The sequence below is a fragment of the Lissotriton vulgaris genome, chromosome 1_1 (assembly GCF_964263255.1).
Source record: "Lissotriton vulgaris chromosome 1_1, aLisVul1.2, whole genome shotgun sequence".
Classification (NCBI taxonomy): Eukaryota; Metazoa; Chordata; class Amphibia; order Caudata; family Salamandridae; genus Lissotriton; species Lissotriton vulgaris.
Window position 1 is genome coordinate 2,102,746,113 of NC_141685.1, and position 24,844 is coordinate 2,102,770,956.

At 45.9% G+C, this 24,844-nt stretch overlaps 1 protein-coding gene across 1 annotated transcript in view; it reads left to right on the top strand.

Annotated features, from left to right (window-relative positions):
* Positions 1-24,844, top strand: part of RMND1 (required for meiotic nuclear division 1 homolog) — a 372,302-nt gene that overhangs the window by 24,800 nt on the left and 322,658 nt on the right. Inside the window, exon 2 of the mRNA XM_086921342.1 lies at positions 19,136-19,653. Coding sequence (XP_086777468.1) covers positions 19,162-19,653 — 492 coding nt within the window. The 5' untranslated portion in view covers positions 19,136-19,161. The remainder of the gene's footprint in view (positions 1-19,135; positions 19,654-24,844) is intronic.

The following is a 24,844-nucleotide window of genomic DNA, read 5'->3' on the forward strand; positions in this document are numbered from 1 at the left end:
TCCTCTGTTGGTAAATCCAGGTAATATTGATGCTTAGCAATATGCGTCCAAGCGCTTCTCTTTAAGATACAATAAGGAAAGAAATGTAGTCATGGAAAGATTAATGTTTTATTCTAGGAAACAGCAGCCTGATGAATCGATTGATAGTTATATCTCCCTATCTCATTCACCTTCCTCAAATCCTGAACTATCCTGTACTTTCCATTGGGATTCGTAAGTTCATAATTGGGGAATTACATGGACTCCCAATTTTTTCCTTCAAGATCCCTTTTTGTAACATATCGTCTATCACTTGTTTTATTCCTGCAATGGTTTCTGGAGTCAATGATAATTAGGGCGTTCTGGGATAGAGAACATTTGGCTTCACATTTATTCGGACCGGTTCTACACCTTTGATAAGTCCAACGTCTTTTCCTGTGAAATCCCACTCTTCTGCATTCATGGTTTCACTCAACTCCTCAGGTAATGCATCAGTGGTCAATAAAGGGAACATCCTTACTTCAGCTTCCTGTTTAATTTGAAATCTGCATCCTCATCATGTTTGAAACACAACAACATCTGGTGTACATTAAATGGTATGATTGAACTTGAACAGTAGCTCTCGCCCTACAGGTTCACAGCACTGTGTCACACACAAAGAATTGGTTCTTTTTTTTCTGGACGTGCCTATTTTTACAAGGACATTCTCTGAAATTGGAATCAGTATTTGTTTATTTGTAACTCTGACTACTTGGATAGTTTTCAGAGAGAGAGGTAGGACTGGAACTTCCACTGTTATCACTGAAGAACGGGTAGCTCCTGTATCGATGAGAAACTATTCAGGGTGACAATTAACCTCTTCATCTACATATGGGCCACTTGGGTCTACCTCTAAGACTGCCCCAAGTACGCAATCTTCATCCCATCTCGGGCACCATCATTGGGAATTATCAGAAGCAGAGCCATCTGTTTCAAATAAAGGGAATTGTTGCATTGAGTTCTGGTTAGGATTTTGGAATTTCTGTGCAGCATTCTGAACTGTGGTGTAGGGTTTTGAAATTAAGGCAAGTCATTTTGAAATGGGTATGTATTCATTTTTGGCATTTCGTTCAATTTGAATCTATGATTCCCCATCTGTGTGGGCACAGGGGCTATCATTGGGACTTGCCCCTGCATTGGCATTTTCATCTGGAGTATAGGGATTTTTGGAACCTGCACCCCTCATGGTGTTTGCATATTTTTCCCCAGCATTTTCAGGATTAAATCTACATTCTTGCTTCTAATTTCCAATTCTATGACAGATGTGACAATCCGTAATCTTTTTCAAAGCAGCAATGTCTGATCTCGATCCCGTACTTCTAGGAACACCTCTATCTCTACCCTGTGACACATTTTTCCCCTTTGATTCCCCTGAAAACCAGGGGGTTGGGTACCAGTGGGTTGCATGTTTCCCTGATTTCCTACAAAACGAGAATTTTGAAATCCTTTGAGCTTACTTGGTCTGGGCCACATGAATTTCTCTTTAAATCTTTTTCTGCTTTATTTACAATTCTCATTATACTCATGAACTGATGCATTTGGCTCTTGTGTGGTTCTTGTAATCTTGAGCCAATCTATATCTTTTGGGGTACTCTGCCTTTCAAAAATGTAACAACTGCTTCGTATTTTTCCATTACCACAGTTTATGGTAATGGAGATTTCTCCCAATAAGGGATAAATGGCATTCCTCCATTTCTCCCTTGTTGGTTCATCCTTAGGCCAATGCACTGCAGTCTTGCATTCAGCCCATAAATCAGCAGACACCACAGTGTCAAATAATGTATTCAAATCAGTTCAAAGTACTTTAGAAATATTTATGAATCTCTCTACTTGTGCATACACAGGGCGCAAGTGTAGTATCCATACCCTTGACGCTGCAACTGTACACCGTATAGTGTGGAGAAGAGAGTATTGAAAAAGGCCTGAACCCTATATACAGACCACAATGGAGGAGGAAACTTTCTCCGCCCACTGCTTAGCAAGTTCCCTGAACGGCAATCCTCACCGTGTCTGTAGGATGCTGGCACTAAAGGGAGCCCCACGAGTCATGGCAGCTGATCCATTAAGGTGTCCCCCAACTTCCTACTCGTGCACAGCACTGAAACCTCTTGTCTCCCTTCTAGCACCAGGGCGAAGCACGGAAGGCTGCCTGAAACGCGCTTCCGCCCCTTGCAGGCCAAAATCCAGCATGCGGAGATGGGGCAGTCTTTCCCACTTGCGTTACTGCAGGACAGCGGGGACTTCTTCAGTCGACAGCAGCGAGGCCTCAGATTAGTGTTCTTATCTCCAAGATCCTCTCTTCAGGGCAGGTACGATGCGCTTGTATCAGATTAGTGCCCGATGCCTATGAGGCATCGACTGTGGTGCAGCACTCGGATTAAGGCATTGCCCCACCCCGCAGAGCCAGCAAGTGGTCTGGTGAGGTCGCCGCAGGCCGCACAGAGTCACAAACCTTTCCTTGGACAGGCAGAATAACCTCCAGCGGTCGATAGCATGGACGAGGCAGGATTCTCTGCTCGATGAGGTCCGTCGGCCTCGCTGTACGGCGCCGGCTCACCTACTTTGGGCCATGCTCACCGCCAACAAGCACCGCCTTCCTTCCGCTCGCAAAGGCTGCACACCAGGCCGCCAGCAGAGCTCTATCTCAGCACTCAACTGGTCCAGTAGCTCAGAACCAGCGGGATATTACATTCTGTGCCTGTTTCTCAGCGCGTCTGACTTGGGCTACACTGTCGGAACATGGCTGGTCAGAAGGATCGTGCACGATTAATCGCCGGGCTCACAGAGCTTCCTTAGAACGCGGCCATCTTGGAGCCGGGCAAGCGCCACATCCCCATCATACTAATACTCATTGCTATACTGGTAACCTAGCACCAAACCACAATGTCACAGAAATAGGCAATAGGTCTGTCATAAGTGAGATTGGTCAAGATGTTAATTCTGAGTTAGAGGGAGTCAGGCCCGTTATTTCTTCCATTTCAATGGTAATCATGTAGGGGACATACCCTGCCCTGTCATCTCTAATCCCTGCTTTCCTGGGCCGGTAGCATGGGTGCCAGATCACGATTAGAGTAAGTTGATGTTTAACTGCTAACGCCTTGGTTTACATTTTACGCACAGCTTTATTTTAAATCCTCGATTATTTGTTGCTTACACTTTTAGGGTTGCATTGGCCCACATATCATGTCTTGTTTTACCCAATTGACTGTTAAGCCATCAGTTCACCCCTTCCCTCACCGTCCCTCCTGCGGAGCCATTTTTAGGTTGAGCCTATTGCGGCTGCGCGCATGCGCTGCGCGCTTTGCAAGGCATGCAGTATTCAGTATGGAGTGGGGGCTCTGCCCACTCTCCGCCCATCTTTTTCATTAGCGTGTGTCTTTGTCAGCCCTAAATGCTGCCTTCTGATTGGTTTTAGGCTTTTTAGTCCCTCCTTATGACGGCCATGTCGTTATTTGTAACCTTCCACGGCTACTGACCCCTTTACTTCGAGTTTGTGCCTTCTCGCGGCCCCCCACCAAACCCCCCTCGCACTCCGTTGTTTGTGCCTTCTCGCCCACCCTCAGTCCCGTTTGCAATGCAATAGGTCTCGCGTAAATGCGAGTCCTATTGCATTGCAAATGCTTGTTTTTTGACATTGCTACTGTCGTTTGATCAGTGCTCAATGATATCGATTTAGAAAAACCGGAGAGGGACCTACAAAAACCAACAAGCCCACATAACAAATTCATCAAATAGGATGAAAAACTAGGTAACAGTAAATTAAGGTGCCAGAGTGGTAGATTTAAACAGGGGTAGGAAGAGAGGCATAAATGGAATGTAACTAGATTCAATACTAGGCACCCTTTGGCTGGACTCTATCACCAAGATGATCCTTTAAAAGTTCTGCAGACGTCATGCCACATTGAAAGCTTAATGGTGGAACAGCTTGTGTATCGGAAAAGGTCCCACCTTCTTGCTGCTCCCAGCCAAAGACTGAAGAGGTAGCTACAGTATCCCAGAAGAAGACCTCAAAGAACAGGGTCCGCACCCTTTTCTCCACTGCCAGTGTTTGTTCTCCTTGCTTCAAAGCATCCAGGAGCGTGTCCTTAGCTGCTCGTTTGCCCGTGGTAGGAGGTTTACAATTTTTTTCCGTGTCGTTGCCTAGCGCTATACAAAAATCGTTTGCTGTGTGCCGAAGTTCCCATTAGAGGAATGATGCGCAAGAAACACATCCATTGCTGTGTGGGCCAACACTACGTGTTTAATTACAGAACTTAAAAGAATCGCTCTGGTGATACCAATAAATAAATAATTAAATAACCAAACAAACACTTTAAAAACCTATTGTAGCGCCACATCCTCTCTCCTTCCCACGCCCCACTAGTAATGCACAATCACACTGTACCAAGTGAAATCCTCTTTTTAGCCCATCGCCGAAGTTGGTTCTAGTTGTGCCCTTGCAGAGCTCTCCTTGTTCCATTTCTACAAGAGGAACTCAAGTTCTGTTAGTTAAGAAAGTTTGGGTGCACTGAAAAGAAACCAGTGAGGGCGGGGAGGTTACAGGTGTGTGCTGCCTTAGCTTACAGTTTTGTTTTCTGGTCAGGGCTATGATGGAATTTCTGGCACTCTGGGGAAGAAGGCAAGTCATTTTTCCATGGCACGCTGACTTCTCCAGAATCTCATGCTCCACTTAGGCATTCATCAGCAGCAGACTGACAGCCAGTGCTGGCTATATTTAGACACACTGCCCTGCGAAGTGTCTAAAGCAATAACAAAGGTTTAGAGGACCTCCATTTGAGTTACTAAAGCATAGCAGTATGTTGAGAGAAGGGGGAGCACTGAAATGTGTTAGTCTAACCCAAAATGCATGGAAGTTGGCAAGGCTGTAGAGAGCAGTTCTGTTCACTAATAAAATACATATTAGAAGTGGTTCTAGAAGCAATGCTCCTGAGGTGCTGGGCCTCTGACCTATCCTTTTATCCGACACCAGCCACTCCACCGCTGTATTTTTCCTAATGTGTGCATTTGCTCTCTGTGTTCGTGAAGGATTTTGACCAAGATGACGACAACAGTAAATTCTGGTCCACAATAAACACATGAACTACCATGCCTGTTCTAGTATGTCCATTATCATGGGAGCAACTAGACCCAAACTTCGGGTGTGGGTGGTGGGTGGTGGGTGGGCTAACCCTTCAAAGCAGGGCTGGCACTAGCACTGGTCGCACACAGTGCAACAGACTTCTTTGGCCCCCCTCCCCCAGAAATTCCCTCACTACCACTCACCAACAATGCACCTCATCTCTTTAAAGCACCGTTCTGACAAACAATTCATTTTTAGGTCGAGCATTTGAGACCTCTTGTATATACTTTAGTATATACTTGTATATTAGTATATCATTATATGTGTATGTACTTTGTGGGCTCTGGAGATCAGCCCTAAGACTTGTCTGCTTCCGCTTAGGGACTTTTGTTTCCGTTCATCTGCCTCTATTTAACTGCCTTGATAGAAAACGACTAGCAGAGGTCAGCGAAATACCAGGATCACTTTAGCATTCTCTAGATTCCAGTCCACAGAAATGGTCTTTCATGACAACCCGTAGACAATATTATTTTTTTCAAATCTTGTAAGGGATCTCTACCTGGACGCAGAACGCTGACACCGCCCAGCACTTCCTTCTGGAGCCAGCATCTTCCCAAGGCAACGCCTCGCCGGACCCGCTTCGCGGGTCCCGCAGCGTGGTAAATACCGCAAAAGGACCATCTTGAAGGGGGCAGTCTTCCTCTGACCGGCAGGGCTGCGAGCACCAGCAGGGACTCCAAGGACCAGGAGTCCCTGCACGCCCGATTGAGACCAGCTGGGCTGCTCTCCCTGCCGGCCCCGCTCGCCTGCACACAAAAGGCGGCTCCTCCTGCAAGCGTGTGGGATCTCTACCTGGACGCAGAACGCTGACACCGCCCAGCACTTCCTTCTGGAGCCAGCATCTTCCCAAGGCAACGCCTCGCCGGACCCGCTTCGCGGGTCTCGCAGCGTGGTAAATACCGCAAATGGACCATCATGAAGGGGGCAAGTCTTTATCTGACAGGCAGGGCTGCGAGCACCAGCAGGGACTCCAAGGGCCAGGAGTCCCTGCACGCCCGATTGAGACCAGCTGGGCTGCTCTCCCTGCCGGCCCCGCCCACCCGCCTATCACAACCTTTGTTATTTAAAGGCAGACGAGATCCCGCAACGCGGGAGCGCGCCGGGAGTGCGCCGGGAGCGCGCGGGGAGAAGCCCGGGACAAGGGCGGGACCGTCTGTGGCCATCCAGGGTCGAACGAGGTTGGGTTGGGCCAGGACCCCTGCCAAAATCACCATCAGATATAATTTTACATTACCGGTGCAGGACTTAAAGGTACACCACCATCGCCTGTTATTGCAAGGGAAGGTGTCACATAGTATTAAAAGAACTGAGGAATAATCAAATTAAATAAACCGAAATCCATCATGACATTGAGATCAGGGAAAGAACGTTTAGTTCAGTTACAAACTTCAAAGTGTGTAGTCTCTGGCCCCCTGGATGCCTTCATCACCAGAGCCACTGGGATCCTGGAAAAAGAAAGAGAAATGGTAGAAAAAAGGCTGTCCCTAGACCTAGTTACTGGAAAGCGCTCCTCTATGGGTGGACTAGCATCAGCCAAAAGCCCTGTCCCCCATGCAGCATCCAACTGCATCTATTTCATAGAGACAGAGGCAATAGTCCATGTGGATGCTGAGGGGGTGATTCTACCCTCTTCCCCAGACTCCAGCGCCCAGAAACCCAACGTTAACCAGTCAAGGGATGGGGACGAAGGTCAGAAAATAGGGGAAGATGAACTTAACCTGGTTAATTCACCCCAATCTACTGATTCTATACCACTTAACCTGACCGAGCTGATTCAAACGTCCCCGAAACCGATATCCCGTAAGAGAAAACATGTCTCGACCCCACAGGGGGAGAAAGATCAAAAACAACCCAAATTGAATGATATTCGTAGTGCGACTCTTCCAGCTCCACAACCACCCCTTGGTTTTCCAAATGTGTATTGTCCATCATTTGCTCCCCTGGGGTCATCCAATCCTTGTCCAACATGCCTCAATAGTGACGAGATTCTGTTGGTCAAAATTGAGGCCATGCTAAAAACCATTTTGCTTCCGGTTTTGGAGAGAACAAGGCTGATGACCGCCAAAATTGATGCCCTGGAAACCGTAGTAAATACGAATTTGGGCATATTGCAAAAACTATCTACGCCCAGTTCTGTGGTGGGGGCTCATAATCCGACACAGGGCAAAACACAAATAGTTAGTAATCCCACAGTGACCCAGGTAACCAAGCCCGTTCCATCAGGGGTAGCCATTAACAAACTGATAGCAGGGGCAAGGTCCGTTGACACATCTTCCACCACCAGTGGAGGTTCCTCAACCAACGTACCAAGAAAAAAATATCCACCCAAACCTACTTCAGACAAGGCAAACTTGTCTATGTCAAAAGGCATGATAAAACCATCTAATAGTACCCCTTGTCCATCATCCACTAGGAGAAAAAACAATCTCAATTCCTCCAGGACGCCGTTTTTGGGTAAACAAAAGATTCGCCCCTCACCCCGAGTTAATCTACCCCCAGAAGCGACCCAATATACTATAGTTTTAACTAGGGTTGCTCCCCTAAGAGACTGTATTAAGGAGACACAAGGGGAATTGCGTAACAAAGCAATTTACTGGTTAAACAAAAACTGTCCCCTACCACCTTCATCCCGAACAGAAATTCTTTATGTAAGGAGAGTAGACTGGGTGGGCAATGGCACCAAAGATCTGGAAGGGGACTGTATTCTGATTTCATTCAAAGACCCCTGGGTGGTAGACATCATTCGACGAAAAGCTAGATTTGCTCGCCAGGGCGATGTCCAATCTTTGGATCTTACCTACTTCTACCCTCATACACATAGTAACCTTCCCATGGGCCCAAGTCAGTGGAGAGTGAGAGACGGGAGGTATAAAGGGCCAAGAACACCCCATTTACCACAGTACCCCCTACTCTTCAATCACTTTGGACCCTTGTCCGATTTGGAGCTGGTAGACTGACTGTGTTTACCCAGTTTTTTGAATAATCCCCCTGTTGTTAGTGGGGAAGAAGTACTAACCTTTCACCAAACCCCAATAACACCTGTATTGGGTAACCAGTTTATACCAGACAAAAAGGAAGAAATAGTGGCCACGGTAGAGGGGGAAAGCCTGCAAAAAAGTAACTTTGAAGTAACAGTGGTTAGAAATATGCCCACTTGCACCATTCCAATAAATCCCCCCCCCCCCCTCTCTCAACCTAGGTAATAACACTGTAGATCCCACAATAGCATCATTTAATATTGTGTCCTGGAATGTCGCGGGAGTGAAGGCTCGCATGGACTCTGAGGACTGGCTGGAGTTTATCGACAACTATGACGTCGTGCTATTACAAGAGACCTGGGCAACTGAACCCATACATAAAGTTGGCTTTTTAAACTTTTCCAAACCTGTGCTCAAGAGTAATAAAGGGCGAGCCTCAGGGGGATTGACTACGTGGGTCAAACAGGTATGGGGATACAAAATCACAGAGCTTTATGAGGACATCCCCGACCTATTGGCTATTAAGTTGAGCAAGGAAGGCGGTCAGGATATGCTCATCATTAACATCTACTCTCGTGGCCTCCCTGGTGGACGATGTCCCCCGATGGTGGATGCCCTGGATAGCCTTTTAGCGGGATGGAACAAAGGAACCCTAATCCTGCTAGCTGGCGATTTAAACTGTACTATTGAGCCGCTCTACGTTGCAGGGGACAGCTGGGGGTCCGCAGAGGATGCAACATGGAATATTCCGGACCTACTGTCCAGCAAACCTGTTAAATCAACGGAGGCTGCCCTGAACTGGACTGCACTTTGTCTCACCTGGGGGTTAAGGGCAGTAAATGGACGCACTCCTTCCGACCTCGGTGCCAACTTTACTTTTGATAATGGTTTGAGAAAAAGCTGCATAGACTACATCCTCTTAAAAATTGAATTCTGGGCTTTGTTGGTCGAAATGGAAGTTGTCCCCCGCCCAGAAAGCGATCACAACCCTTTGTCATTGAAATTAAGGATGCATGGTTTGGTAAGACCGGAAGACCCGGTTCCCTCGGGACAAGGGGTTGTAATGCTTTCTAATGATCGCAGGAGGTTGAAATGGTCTAATATATCAGGAGACGAATCCCTACTGACTAACATAGAAAATGTGGTTATGCTTGCATCAAACAAAATGCTGCCAGAGGACATTGGGAGAGTTACCATAGAACCAAATTAAATCATGGACTTACATGAACAGTGTTTTGCCGAGCTCAAGCTACTCCTTACTAAACCTTGTCAGAAGGGTGTTGGGCGACCGCATGCTATCAGGGCAAAGTGGTACAACAAAGATTGCAGGGAGGCTCACAGCAGTCTAATTGAAAAAGTTAAATCCAGAAATATGTGTGCTGTAAAGGAGGCGAGGAAACGTTATAAAAGAGTACAGTGGGAAGCCAAAAGAGCGTGGGAGGATGGTTATTGAGCCGACCTACTGGAAGCTACTAAAAGAAATAACCAGGCCAAATTTTGGGACATAGTAAAATGGGGGAAGGATGGTGATTCTCGAATTCCAACCAATCATGTGTCCCCAGAAGTCTGGATAACCCACTATTCATCCCAATTTAGTTCGGCGGGCACTGACCCTCCTCCAAAACTGGACAAGCTGTATGTAACGCCCACCTGTGGAGTAACCTTGACCTTTACTAACATTGAGGCTGAGTTGGCCCTTGTTTTGACCCAACGGGGGAAAGCTCCGGGGTTGGACCAAATACCAGCTGATTTGTTTAAAACAAACATAGATCTCTGGGTGCCATACATAACCAAAATAGCCAACGCTATAGCAAATGGTGCATGCATCCCTAAAACATGGAAGGGGGCTGAGATTCTTCCTATATACAAAAAAGGAGACGGGTCTAATCCGGGCAATTATCGCCCAATTAGTTTAATCGACTGCCTACAAAAGGTTATTTCCCGTATGATCTTGGCTAGAGTGCAAGGGTGGATGGTCTCTGAAAATATACTATCTCCCCTACAGGCAGGCTTCAGAGCCGGGACGAGCACTATTGACCAGGTGTTCCGATTTTGTATGATTTTCTGGAAGGTGGTTACGTTAGGCGGTGGTACCATCTTCGCAGCATTTATAGACCTGAAGTCAGCCTTCGATTTAGTACCTAGGGGTAAATTGTGGCAGGTACTGAGGGACCTGGGTTTACCTGGAGAATTACTAGAGCTGATCATCAGAACGCATGAAGAGAACTACGCAAGGGTAAGGTGGGGAGGACAAGGACAATATACAGACTCTTTCCCGGTTACCCGTGGATTGCGTCAGGGATGTGTCCTTGCGCCCACTCTCTTCCTGCTCTTCATAGACCAAGTAGTAAAATTCTTCACGGCCACCCATACTGATGCCCCATCACTAGCAGGGACCAAATTCCCCATGCTTATCTTCGCCGACGACACCCTACTCCTATCCAAGACACGGATAGGCCTACAGCGGGCCTTGAACCGTTTTGAGGAGTTTTGTGTGGAAAATGATCTCCAGATAAACGTGGGTAAAACAAAGTTTATAGTTTTAACCAGGAATAACATCGTACGTAGCAACGTACAACTGAGTGGGGTCAACTTGGAGCAAGTTGAAACCATGACTTATCTGGGGGTCACCTTGGACCGCCGTTTGTCATGGAAAGAGCAAATCGCGGCCCAACAGCTGAAATTTGCTCAATTAACCGGCTGTCTTTTGCGCGAGCAGAAGAGATCCATCACCAAACGGGTTATCCCTGCCATGAAAATATATGATACTAAAATAAACGCTGCCATACTTTACGGGGCTGACCTATGGGGATTTATGGACCTCTCTAGTCTCTATAGAACCCAGTGCAAATTCCTTCGGAATTTGGTAGGGTTACCTCAATCGTCTCCATCGATACCCCTTTGCCATGATATGGGCTGCCCACCAATTAATGACCTGGCAAGATTCAGAGTAGTGGCCCTCTGGAGGCGTTTGTGGACTTCCCCGGATCTGATACTCTTTGCTAAGGAGTTAGCGGAAGTGAGGTCGATGGGGGGCTCTGAAAAAATCCCCTGGCTTCGTTCAGTGAAAAAGAGTCTGCATGATATGGGTTTAAAACATCTGTGGGATTCTCCAGGCACCAACACTTTCCCATCCAAAAAAGAATTCAAAGAATTATTCTGGGCCTCAACTCGTCATTCTTTGGTAATCGCTTCCAGTTCTGGCAGCCTCACGGGAAGATTCTTAAGCTTTAAGCTGGACCCTTCCCGTGAGACTTACTGGCACATCATCACCAAACCACTGGATAAGAAACTTTATCATCAATTTCGAGTGGGTGCCCTACCATTGAATTCTTTCACCTCGTCTTGGGGCAAAACATTCTCAAGTTCCTGTTGTTGTTGGTGCCCAAGCCAAAAGGAAACTGAGGGTCATCTATTATTTGCCTGCCCGCAGTACTCAGAACCCCGTACTACATGGTTAAAACCGTTCAAACGCCTCTCTTGTAAAAGGTCCTCCGAGGCGATTAGGGTGTTTAAAAACTAATACCTCGGAAATATTTGTGATATGCTTAGCCAAATTTTTAGGCTGGGCATGGGCAATAAGGGCTAGAAGGAACCCACCCTAACTGTACTATGCAAGATCCCATCAAATTCTGTAAATTGTGCATAATGTGTAAATTTAGTTTTTAGCTCCAGGTTTACTTATGTCTTTGTAAATCTTCTTGGTTTAATAATCAGTTTTAGCTGTGATTTCAATGTATTTTTAATAACATGACTAATGTTGTTTTCTTTCCAAAATATTGTATAGTGGTTGAAATGCATTGTAATGTTTTCTTGATTTTGTCTTTTATGATTTTATTATCGAAATAAAGACATTAAAAACCTGAAAACCTGATATGACCACCGAAGGCCCTAATTTTATATTAAAAACAGTGCATTGGACTATACCATTTCACGCTGAAAGGCAATATTTCTCTCCATGTGTTCCCATACCTGCCGTGTCACGCAGTTTGTGCTTCCTTTTCACCATGTTAAAGAACAGTAGATGTTTCAGCACCCAGGCTAATGTGCTGCATAGCTAAATACATATAAGGCCCTAAAGGCGAGACTGATTGCATTGCAAATGCTTGTTTTTGGCAGTTTGTGCTGACGTTTAAAAAAGAATGTGTCCAGGGTATCCAACTCAAATGTGCATCCTTATTTTTCAGATGTTAGGGATTTTAAAGGCACTCCAGGTTTGTGGAGTCCCCTGGAGGCTAGGATTCAGAAATTCCCAGGTTGGTAGTTTCCTTGGTTGCTGGCTCACCCAGAACCCAAACAGTTCCGCCATTAAGGCAGTTGAGAGGAAATTGAAATTCTTTGGGCATAGTTTTGATATATGGGCTGGCAGTGAGGGGGTAAACCAAATGGTCTTTCTGACTCCTCCCCCAACTCCACCGTGGAGGACGGATTAGTGTAAATCACCCCTATCTGCCAGCTGTGGCAAAAAGATTTTTTGGGATTGAGAGTGGAAGTGTATAGCCGGATGCCAGGTCTGGACAGCCCCCACCCATCATTTTTTAAATATATCCTTTGCACCCAGTGGGCTTTTTCCCCACGTGGCTAAAGGGAATTTTGAGTACATTCCGAGTCTGGCCTCTGGAGGGGAGCAGAGACTGTTAATCTTTATGGGTCAATAGTCTATGCAGTGAAGAGCCCCCACAATCACCGATGTTTGTGCTTCTGTATATGCTCCCGCCGTTAGTCTGAAGCTAGAAGGGCGCACGGTAGACAATTCTGTTTATCATCGTGATTGTCCACGGCATCTAAACCATCAGCCTACTGCGCTCATCTTGTTTGTTGAAATAATTTTATTGAATTTACAAATGCCAATAAAAACAAAGCCGAATCCAAGCAGCAAAAGTATAGGAGAGTGATACAATTGTGGAGTGTGGTACATATGTATCCAGCAATAGAAAGGGGGAAGCGGGGAGTGGAGCCATTATAACAGGCAAGCAGGAGAAAAGTGATATGGGGAAGCGGGGGGCAGCAGGGGAGGTGAGAAACTGAGAAAAGGGAAGGGGGCTGGACAAATGGGTCAGTTTTTCCCTTGTAAGGGGATCCAAATAAGGAATTCATCAGTCCTGTCCATCAGGTTATGGATCACCTTCCTGTAAGAGGCAGTCCTGAGCATGGCCTGTAGCCACTTCTCATGGTTTAGGACCTGTGGTGAGCGCCAGTGACGCTGTATGCAGATTTTGGTCATAGTGAGAAAGGTAGTGAGGAGTCGATGAGCATGGTGTGTTAGCTGAGGGAGGTCCACCAGGTCATGCAGGAGGAGTAGCCGACTTGATAGTGGAGCTGGTATATTCAGGGTCCCCCCCTACGTAGACCCTACTTCCGACCAGAAAGGACAGATCACAGGACACTCAACGAGAAGGTTAACAATGTCACAGAACACATGATTACAACTCCAACAGGAGGAGTGGGTCAGGAGGCCCACGGCACATAGCTATACAGGCGTCCAAGGCCAGCCCTGCAGAATCTTTGAGAGAATGTACTTCATCCCGGCCTCCCGGGTCCCCTCTCCACTCCAGTATCCACCCAGTCCTCATCCTGAAGACGGGTCTGCCAGACCTCTCTGCGGCGCTCCACCTGCAGCTGCGAGTATAGATGGCAGATCAGAAGGTTATACAATCCAAACATCCTTAAACTTGCCTAATGTATCCATGTACTTGAGCCCTGGGAATGTGGGAACAGACCAGGGTTGGTTGCCTAGTCTACTCGCTGGATAGTGGCACAGCTGTATATAGCACCAGTGCTGGGCTTGTGGCAGGCCAAATTCTTCCCGCAAGGCAGCCAAGGACTTGAGTTCACCCACAGTGAAAAGGTGCAACAAGGTATGTATACCTGTGTGTGCCAAGGAGTCCAATCGAGCACGACCCCAACAAAGCGGATGACATGTGTACACCATGTGAGTGCTTTACCATGCGGGAGTGGCATCCAACGAGAGGAGTTTGTGGGCGTGAACCCTGGTTCGGTACATTGCCTGTGCCATTAGATTCAGTGCTCCAGCTGGTACGGGTAGCTAGAGGTGGAGCAGCCTCAGGTACCCCGTTTTCTATTGTCACCCTTAATGGGGGATCTCAAACCTGGGTGTGCATGAATGCCAACTGCCCGAGGTGGAGAGCCATTCAATAGTGCTCCACAGATGGGAGGCCCAGTGGGCGATAAGTTTCTTAATGGCTAATGGCACCCAGACAGAGTTTAGAGAGAGCTGTAGCAGAGGGAGTGTTAGAACTGGGGGGTCTCTAGTTGGCAGAGGTAGGTACCACTGTCCAAATAGGGACCCTTGCTTCTAGTCAGGGTAAGAAGGATACACTCATTAGATAACCCCTGCTCACCCCCTTGGTAGCTTGTCATGAGCAGACAGGCTTATCAAAGGCAATGTGCAAAGTATTTGTACCAACACTCACAGTAACACAATGAAAACACCACAAGCTGACTCCACAACAGTTTAGAAAAATAAAGGTTGTTTTAATTTAAACTACACAAGACCAAAACAACAAAAATCCAACATACACAGTTCAAGAATATGGTTTCAAATGAGTTCTTAAGGTTGCGTTCAAATAATCCACAGTTGTGTCACCTTTTAGCCAACAGTACCTTTAGATGCGAAAAAAGTTCCAAGTGAAAGCTGTAGCTTTGAAAAGCAAGCGATGCGTCACTCCTGAGACTCTGGGGAGGGGATGCGACAACCCAGCTGGATGTAGCGGGCGTGTTGCGGTGACTCCGGTTTGTATGGGGAGGGATGCGATACCTTGCGTGGATTCCGGTGCACAGGTTTCGGTGGAAGCGGCTCGCAAAAGGTACGATGCGACGATCTCCGGTGCGGCGACGATGCGCGGCTCAGCGTCGATCTTCTCTCGTGGCCCCTCGATGCGATGGCTCTGCGACGACTCTCGCAGTGATGGCAATCTTCCAGCACCAGACTAGTGCGTCCCGCAAGCGAAGGATGCAACGACTCTGGCAGCGGTAACAGGCGCTGCGACGATCTTGGCCTTCGCGGCGGCGGGAAGCTCCTCGCACTGACGGGGTTGCGCTCCGCAAGCGAGCGATGCGTTAAACTTTGCAGAAAGTTCTTAAAATCTTGATTTCCAGCTTCACAACACAGGTACAACTTCCCGAGGCACCACAACTGGCTCAAGCACTCTAGGAAGGACAGAACTCTCTCAGCAGAGTTCAGGGAAGCTGAGGGGAAAGTTCTTATGTTCCTGGGACTTCTTAACAGGGAGCCAGCTCTTCTTCAGGCCCTTGGAGATTCCTTCAAGCAAGGGGACACAGCACAAAGCAAAGTCCTTCCCCTCTCCTTGGCAGCAAAGCAACTGCAGGTCAGTCCAGCAAAGCAACAGCAGGACAGTCTTCCTTCTTCAGTCTTCCAGCTTTCTCCTTGCCAGAGATTCCTTCTTGATTCCAGGATGATCTAATTTTCTGTAGTCTGGGGTTCTGTACTTATACCCCTAAAAAGTCTTTGTTCCCTTTGTGCAGAAGGGCTCTGAGCTCTGTCTGAACCAGTTCTGGGTGTTCCCGGAGGACTTTGTTTTCCTGGCCTCTCCTTTCCATTCAGAGAGAGCGGCAGGGCCGTCAGCCGCCCAGCAGGAGGTGGAGCCAGCATTGTGGAGGTAAAGCACAGGTCTGGAGCACTTTGTTGACATGATTCCTTCTCTCCTTTCACAGTGCAAGGCAGAGACATCAGACGCACTACAGGGGGTGGATTGACACTCTTCAGGAAGGTGGAGACCTGCGCCGATTCCGGAGTAACTTCAAGGAAGTATAGTATCTTATATTATGAGGCAAACACGTCTGTTATTTCCTGCGGTTTAGTGATTAGGGTCCCGGAGGCTGACATGATGGCGGGTATACCATACGTGCCTCTCTCTGCTGTGCTGCAAGTAACCTACCCGCTTTATCCCTCTGCTCATAATGTTGGAGCCTCAGCTTTTGGAGTGCATATTCGGCCTTTGAGATTGAGACTATTGAGGTACATGCATGCCTTTTCCAGGCTATGCCTAGTAGTATCCTTGGGGTGGCCCGTATAGATTCACATGAGTCGGGCTGTGCCCCCTTCCAGGGCTGCTTGCTGCTCCTTTGGCCGACTGTTGGACAGGGCTGCATCTCTCATCATCTGACCCCCTAATAGTTGCCTTTGCGGCTGCCCAAAGGGTCAGAGCTGAGGCAACCGAGCCTTGATTGTGTTCCCGATTGGTCTTGACATGGGCTGCAAGTTGTTCTTTGCCTGTTGGATGGATGTAGCTGGATACGTTTAGGCGCCAGGGTTTCCGGATTGGCTGGGCCAAGCCTATATCGGTCAATAAGCTGATCGGGGAGTGGTCATAAAGGGTTCCTTCTAGAACAGAGGTCTCACATATGAGGGGGAGAAAAGGTGAGTCACAAGGAAGGAATCTAAGCATGACTACATGCCATGTACCTGGGAAAGATGGGTATATTCATGGTCCGCCGGATGTAACATTTGCCACACATCTAGAGAGCTGTTCACAGGAAACAAGTCACAAGAGTGTCAATTTAGATTGTTTTCCTGGACAACAGAGAATTATCAGGCTAAGACAGACGAAATCTAAGTACAATGGAAACATCTCCAAGAGAGGAATATTTTGGTTGAGGAGGAGCAGAAAAACGTATTTCTTTGAGTTGTTTGTAAGTTCTACCTCAGATTTGTTTGGGACCGGCAGGTGACCCGCAGAAATCACCGATCTGTAAGACTTTATGGTACAATAAGAGAGGTCGTCTGAGACTTGGGTAGCCAGAAGATTGGTGTCTTAAATCACAAATACTGCCATGGGATTTAAATCCACGCACCAGATGGACCATGATTTAAATTTAGTTTGGTATAGTTTGTGTGGAATCCGCCGAGGCTTGGTCAATGAGGTGTGCATTGTTGGCCCCGTTCATAGGGCCTGTACGGTGCAACATCTTATCCCAGGCCAAGTTCCTGTCACCTCCCACCAAGAAATGTGTGTCTACGATTTCTGTAAAGATCCCTGAGAGTTGAAGAAAAAAAGAGGCATTTTGCTCTTGTTGGCGCAGAAACCAAGCCAACACGTAGTACCCTTTCGCCTATCTTCAGTTTAGCAAACGCATAGCGACCTTTTGAGTCAACCCAGGATTTGAGCACGGTGTGAAGCAGGGTTCTGAGCATCATTCCCCATTTCTTGGGGGAGGGAGGGGTTGCTCGGTTGTCTTTCCTCAGGGGCAGCAGATGTGAATATCCTTACCCACCAAATCTCGTTGAAGCTTCTCCTCGTCCATATCAGTAAGGTGCTTTTTTTGGAGGAGGGCTATGTTGGCATGCTTGGAATTTGGGTAAACAAGAACTTTTTTGCATTTACTAGTAAGGCTGCAGTCTTCGAAAGACTGGTCTATTGTTGTCGCAACTCATCAATATACCGCTCAACAGTTGGTACTGTATCTCATTCTGGTCCATAAGTATATATGACACTTGAATCCACACAAGCGTTGAACTCCACAAGCCATAAGGGCTATAGCACAACATTGTACAAAACAGTACAAGTTAAAGAAACCATGTCCTGACTTAACCTTGCTGTTCCAGATATATGTTCAATAATCTGCTATCGTCATGTGAACCAAAAAAATAACAGTTTGTGATGGTGTGATATCAACAGTTCAATTCATTACGGGTTTCCAATCCAGAGACTGATCCAAGTCATGGCTGTTACCACATAACAGTCTGTCTCTGTAGAACTGACAGCCTTTAAGACTGCTTGATAATGAGTATTGAAAAGTGACTTTATGCAGCCTGAAATGACAGACCACTCACAAAGGTTTTGACATTGAAGAACGACGGCAATAGCTACCAGATAGGTTCAGGCATTACAAAAACAGTGGTTTCACCAAAACCTTAATTAATACATTCTTGGCTAACCATATTGTGATGTTTTTGGACATGGAATAACACACTTTTTTTTAACTCCTTGTCTACAGTCTACTTTAATTTTTGATCTAATAGATTTTATGTGAATTCCTTTCTAAGGCTTTGAAACCAGGAGCTAGTAGCCACGTAGAAGACGAGTTAAAGACATGTAACAGTTCGCAACCAAGTCCAGGAATTATGAGAACAGGTTTTCTAATTTTTGAAAGACGAGAGCTGATCCTGAGGTAGCCTGAGATTAAGCAGTTAATTCCTGAATTGAGTTCTGTATCTTTAAATCCTCAATTACCACACGTTCGGTAACGCTTGTGATCCAAGTGATCACCAATAGTGCTTTAAAGATCACTATATCAGTTGTCAAAATACCTTAGTTTGAGTCTTTAAAGCACACGTCCGAGCAAACAAGATGTATATCTCTTAATGGTAAACTAAGGTATCCAATCCGCTACAGTTTTTAAATTAAAAATCCATAAACCAACAATTAAAATGCTATTGTGTCAGCAAAGTAAATACATTGGAAAACACAGACTGGCTTTAGTTTAACAAAAAGACTGTTTGACTCCCAATCACATAAAAAAAAATACTTGTTCCAGTGTGCTGTACAAACCAAGCTGCACACTGTTCTTATAGTCCAGTTGGTAGAGCGATTGCAGGAGTTAATTCTGTTGATATCCTGCATACTTGGAATCATTCACTTCCCCATAACTTAGAATATTCCCTTTTATCTTGTTGTTTCTTCTCTACACAAAACTGGGTGTATGTTTATAAAGATTCCCCTACAGGTGGAACCCACTAAACGTTTCATCAAAAGGAATCACCCACTTGGTAAGAAAGTTTTTCCGTAATGAAGAAACTGGTGAGCCACTTCATCAGTTGTGAGAAAGAACTTTCTCCGTATAAGTAATAGCAATGGGATTTAGTCACAAAATGACAGTCACTGCAGTACTAATATTTATTTTCTGCTACTGAGCTTTCAAACGCAACATTGATTGATGGGATGTGTATGTTTTCTTAAATTTTCAGTCTTAAATAATATACAACAATTTTGTCTTCTTTCAAATTGTAACACTCCAACACTTGTGTTTTTCCATGCAGTTTAACAGGCAGACAAACCTGAAGACATGAAAAGACTCTTGACCAGGTCTCCTTGGCTTCTGAAAAAAATATGCTATGGTCAGAAAATGAACTCAAATCTTCAGGCTGTTAGGAAACCACATTGTGACTATCTGGGGGAAACTCATGGATATTTAAATAAAAAAAGATTGAACTTGTGCTCCAAAGGGGTTGAGGAATTTAAAAATATTTCATATCAAGCTCATTTGAGCAGGTTTGCAGATGGAACATGTCTCTCTGCCACCATAACAAGTGGAATCCTGGTTGCACAGCCTGATCCTGTGTTTGTTGAAACTTATGTTCCTTCAAGTTTATCATACTGTGCCCACCGTGCTACTTATTACAGACGGATCTTGAAAGTCTCACAGAGGTTCTATTCAGTTGCTCCAACACTTACGAAGATAGCAAAGGAAACATTGCCAACAACAAAAAGACCACCAAAGGCATCCAGGACTAAACAGCCATCAAGAGCTAATCTGCCACAGCCGCTTGAAACCGAGGTAATTTCAAATCTTGTGTTTTTGTTTTAATTATGTTGTAACATCCTACGTTATGTATTTTTGATAGTCGATTTATTGGCTCTTTGTGTATTGATATTATCCAAAGCAGAGGGGCTTCACGTCATCTGGCTTTCCGTTATCTCCAAAAACTTACCATTTGAAGCCATCTCTTTGACGTAGTGGCTTGTCCTGCATGTTGTCATGCTAAGCTAGTTTGCATCTTACACCTGTTATTAGAAAGAATGTAGGAGGTACTAATGTTTCAGTCACCCACTTATGACTTGCAAGATATTAACAGAAGTCCACCAAAAGATATGCAGACTACCTTGTTTCAAAGTGATCTAAGATTGGACATCGGTGTCAGCACACACTTGCTAAATAAAATAGTGGAAGGATTTTAGCATAAGTATAAGAGTAAGCATAAGAGATTAGGCAAAATTATTTGGGGTTGCTGAGCAGGCTGCCATATTCTTGGAACGCAGTATCTCTCCAGGCGCGCAGGTGCCTCTCCACTAGCTCGTCAGCTCAAAGCGGCTTGAGGGAGCCTTTAAGTAAGAAACTGGTGTGGGAGCACACTGCTTTACCTCCCAGCAGAGTCGCCCCTGGGCATCATGGTAGATGCAGTTCAGATCGACAAGCGAATACACTTGGAAAGTCTTGAGTGTTTCACCAGGTGGGTGCAGATTAGTGCTGGCCATCTCTGGACACGTGTTTCTGGATTATTATCCGTCATCAGCAGAGATTATTTTCTACGGATCTATTGTAGACACAACTCATAACTATACCGCTCAACAGTTGGTACTATATCTCATTCTGTTCCATAATTATATATGACACTTGAATCGCCACCAATGTTAAACTCTACAATCCAAAAGGGGTATAGCACAACTATATACAAAACAGTACAAGTTACAGACCCCATGTCCTGACATCACTGGTTCTTCCAGTATCATACCTAATAGATATATATCTGCAATCGTCACGTGAACCTAAAAAATAACAGTTTGTAATGGTGTGATATCAACAGTCCAATTCATGGTGAGTTTCCCATTCCAAGTCATGACTGTTGCCCCATAACAGTCTGTCACTATAGAACTGATAACCTTTATGACTGTTCTGTAATCAGTATTGAAAAGTGACTTTTTGGAGCCTGAGCTGACAGACCAGTCCTACAGATACTGAGATTGAACGAAGGCAATAGCTAGCAGATGGGTTCAGCCATTACAAGAACAGTAGTATTAATTAAAACTTTAAGTAATAAAATCCTTGCTAATCCTTTTTTAGATGTGTTTTTGACATTTAATAACACACTTTTTTAACCACCTTTTCTACAATCTAATTTAATTTTTGATTGAATAGATTTGATGTGAAATAATTTCTACGGCTTTGAAACCAGAAGCTAGAAGTCACGTAGGAGACCAGTTAAAGACATTTAACAGTTTTCAACTAAATCCAGAAGTTAATGGAAACATCCTAAAGAGACAAATTATTTGGTGGAGCAGAAAAAAGTATTCCTTTGAGAAGTTTGGATATTCTCCCACAGGTTTGTTGGCGCTCAGCAGGTAGCCTGCAGGAACCACCATCTGTAAGAATTTATAGTACAAATAAGAGGGGCCACAGGAGACAAGGGAGGCAAGAAATTTGGTGAATTGAATCCCATCTTTTGCCACAAGATTCAAACCCTGTTTCATGCACCAGACAGACCATTGTTTCCATGCAGTTTGGTTTAGTTTATGTGTGGAATCCGTCCAGGCTTTGTCAATGAGGTCAAGAGCCTGTTCTAAAAGTCCTGACACTTGCCAGCATCTACGGAAAGTCTCTGGAAGCTGGCTCTCTATAAAGTGTACTAAAACAAGTTCACTGTGCAGAGTCCAGTGGCTTCCGAAATAGTTCACTGAGGCTAAAGTAGATAATACTAACGCTTTCGCTTGTGGTAGTGTGGGCAGGTAGTTAGGCTTATCAGAGGGTAGTACAAAGAATGTGTTATACTCACAGAGACAATAAATGAGAGACACAAAAAAACTGAGACCAATTTAGAAAAAAAATAGGATTTTTTTTTATATATATTTTCAAACTAAGAGTTACGTTCAAAGGTAAGTACTGTATTTCTTATGAATCTTCAAAGATAATCTATTCGTTCACAGTCATGCGCAATTATGCACCATGCAGACCTAAGGGAGGAAAAAGCAAGTAGGTAAAGCACACAGCACAGACAGTTGAAGGGTGTTCACCTTCCGGGTTTAGAGTTGCAGGAAGCCATAGTCCAGTGTTCTACCAACAGTTTGCCTGGTGTTTCCCGAATTCCGCAGGGAGTTGGTGAAGTTGGAAGCTGGCACATTTTGGGTAAGGGGACCCTCTAAAGATATGCTGCACATAGGGACTTGCGGGCAAGTCAGAGCTCCCAAACAGGACCTCTTCTGGGTCAGTTGCTGCGCCTTTGGGCCTGGAAGTTGCAAATCAGTGGACTGGACTCCGGTTTCAGTGCCTGCTGTCTGCAGTGGAGTAGCCCCTGTACTCCGAGTGATTTTTTGGGCAGTTTGCGAAGGCTGGTAGTCCTCTGGGGTTCTCAGAGGCCACACCGTACGCCGATGACACACAGCTCGTCATTTCCATTCTCAATCGGCCAGAGACCACAGCCGCCAGGTTCCATACTTACCTCCTCGAGATTATGACTTGGATGAAGCAGAACCATCTGAAAATAAATACAGATAAGACCGAAGTGATGGAATTTGGGTCGGGCCAGCCCCTTTGGAATCGATCCTGGTGGCCTTCGGAAGCTGGAGAATGCCCTTCACCAGCACAGAAGGTCAGAAACCTGGGGATCATTTTTGACAGAAAACTGAATTTTGGCCCTCAGATAAACAGCCTGGTATCATCGTGCTTCTTTCTCTTAAAAACATTGAGAACAATCTTTCCATATATTCCACGAGAGCTTCAAAAGACTGTATTGGTCACCCTTTTTTTATCCAAACTAGATTATTGTAATGCTCTATTCCTGGGTATCGATTAATATCAGCAACAAAAACTACAGTCCTTACAAAACGCTGCAGCGAGGCTTCTTCTGGGTATTCCCAGAGGTCAGCCAACCTCAGCCGGCATTAAAATGCTGCATTGGCTGCCAGTTAAGCAGCGCATCGAATTTAAAACTCTAACCTTGGTGCATAAGGCACACCATGGCACTGATGACGAGGATCTCCAAAATCTTTTTACACCGTATGTCCCAACTCGTGATCTTAGGTCAGCTAATGCTGGCCTCATTAAAAGTACTAAAGCAAGACAGGCAAGATGGGGGGGAGAGCAATCATGTACTGTGCAGCTTCAATCGAATCATTAGATTTTTAGGAGGAATCTTAAAACCTGGCTGTTTCCATCCCTCTAGGCTTAACTCATGTGCGCCCTTTCCATCAACACTCCACAGCGCCAAGACGCCTCGGCATACGAGCGCTTTATAAGCATTTAAACATAAACATAAACCACAGCGGGTTGAGACAGTTCACCTCAATTGTCGAGTCCTGAAGCGGTAGGCAGGGGTTTGCACCAAAACTCCAGAGCAGGCACTCCGTTCTCAGGTTCAGCAGCTCCTCTTTGTCCTCTGTCATTAGGTCAGTTGAATCAGAAGTTCTGGGTTGAGATGTGCCACCGAAATACTCAATTTAGGGAGGTTAGGTTGAGTACCAGGTAGTAGCCAATGGGCTGCCTACCTGTGAGATGACTGCACCCTCTATATGACTACTTTCTATCAGAAGTGGGCATAACCCTAAACTTAATAGGCTAAATCTCTCCAACACAAAATGGAGGATTCCGAAAAGTGGGGTCCACATCAGCTGGGCGCCCTAGGGATGGTGCTGGCTGAGTGTAGGCACACTTCCTAATGTAACTAATTTTCCCAACTGCCTTGCTGCCAACAACTGAAGTCAGGACGGGGATGGGCATCTCCACAGTCTGGAGAGGCCTGGGGTCCTATAGCAAAGGTAGCAGGGCCTTTGAAGGTTCCAGTCCTGGAATGTCTGTCCTACTTGGGGTGGAGTGAACACCTGTCTGCCCATAGCAGACTTTGTTCCTGTCCTCCGAGAGTTAAGGTTTGCACCTCAAGAGGAGAGAAACCTGTCTAAGGTGGCTCGCTAGCCAAGACCAGTCTGTCAACACACTAGTAATCGGTGAGTTTTCAGGGGGCACCTCCAAGGTGCAATCTGTATGTATTTATTAATAAACCCAGCACTGGCATAAGTGTGGGTTTATTAAGATGAGGTGTTCAGTACCAAAGTCCTTGAGGTACAGTGAAGCCATTGTGTAGCTGGGGAACTCATAATTCTGAGTATCCTGCTCATGCACTTGTTATGGCTTCCCTGTGCACTGGTAATATGTAAGGGGCAACTCCGATATCACTGGGACATATCCACTCTCACAGATATGCCCTCTCATAGGTATAGTGCATCCTGCCATAGGTCTGTAAGGCATGGTGTAGGGGTGTCTTACCTATGCCAAATGTAGTGCCGGCAGGCATGGCACACAGGGACGTGTGCCGTATCTACCCTTTGGTTTTCTCTGCACCAAGTATGCCGGCTGCAATGGCAGTTTGCATGAGCATGGTGAGGGGTACCTTAGGGTGGCACAATTTGTGTTGCATCCCTTAAGGACCTCCTTTAAGTACTGTGCGTTCGGTACCAGGGGTACCACTTACTAGAGACTTGCAAGGGGCCTAAAGCGGTTGCGAATTGTGGAACAATTGAACAGTTTAGGGAAAGAACATTTGTGCTGGGGACCTGGTTAGTAGGAACCCAGCATTCTTGTGGTCGAAGTTTCTCCAGATGCCGGGCAAGACATGTGGGGTGAAATTGGGGGGTACTGCAACAAAAAAAACAGTTTCCTACACTCTCCAAGCTACTAATCTGAGCTGATCGGATGTGACTGAAGAATGCGGATTCCCGAGAAGATCCAGTAGGCGAGTTGGAAACAAAGGTGTATCAAGGGCAATCGCAAGACAGTTCCTGCAAACTCGCAAACCAACACTGGGTGTTCCAAAGGGGCCAGATAATGATTCCCTCTTCAGTTTGACGTCTGATCTGAGGGGTCACACTTAACAGAATTGAAAAGGAGGGAAAAGCATAGTTCAGTCCAATCAATCAATCAGTCATTTGTAAAGCGCACTACATACCCGCGAGAGTCTCAAGGCGCGGGGGGGGGGGCTACT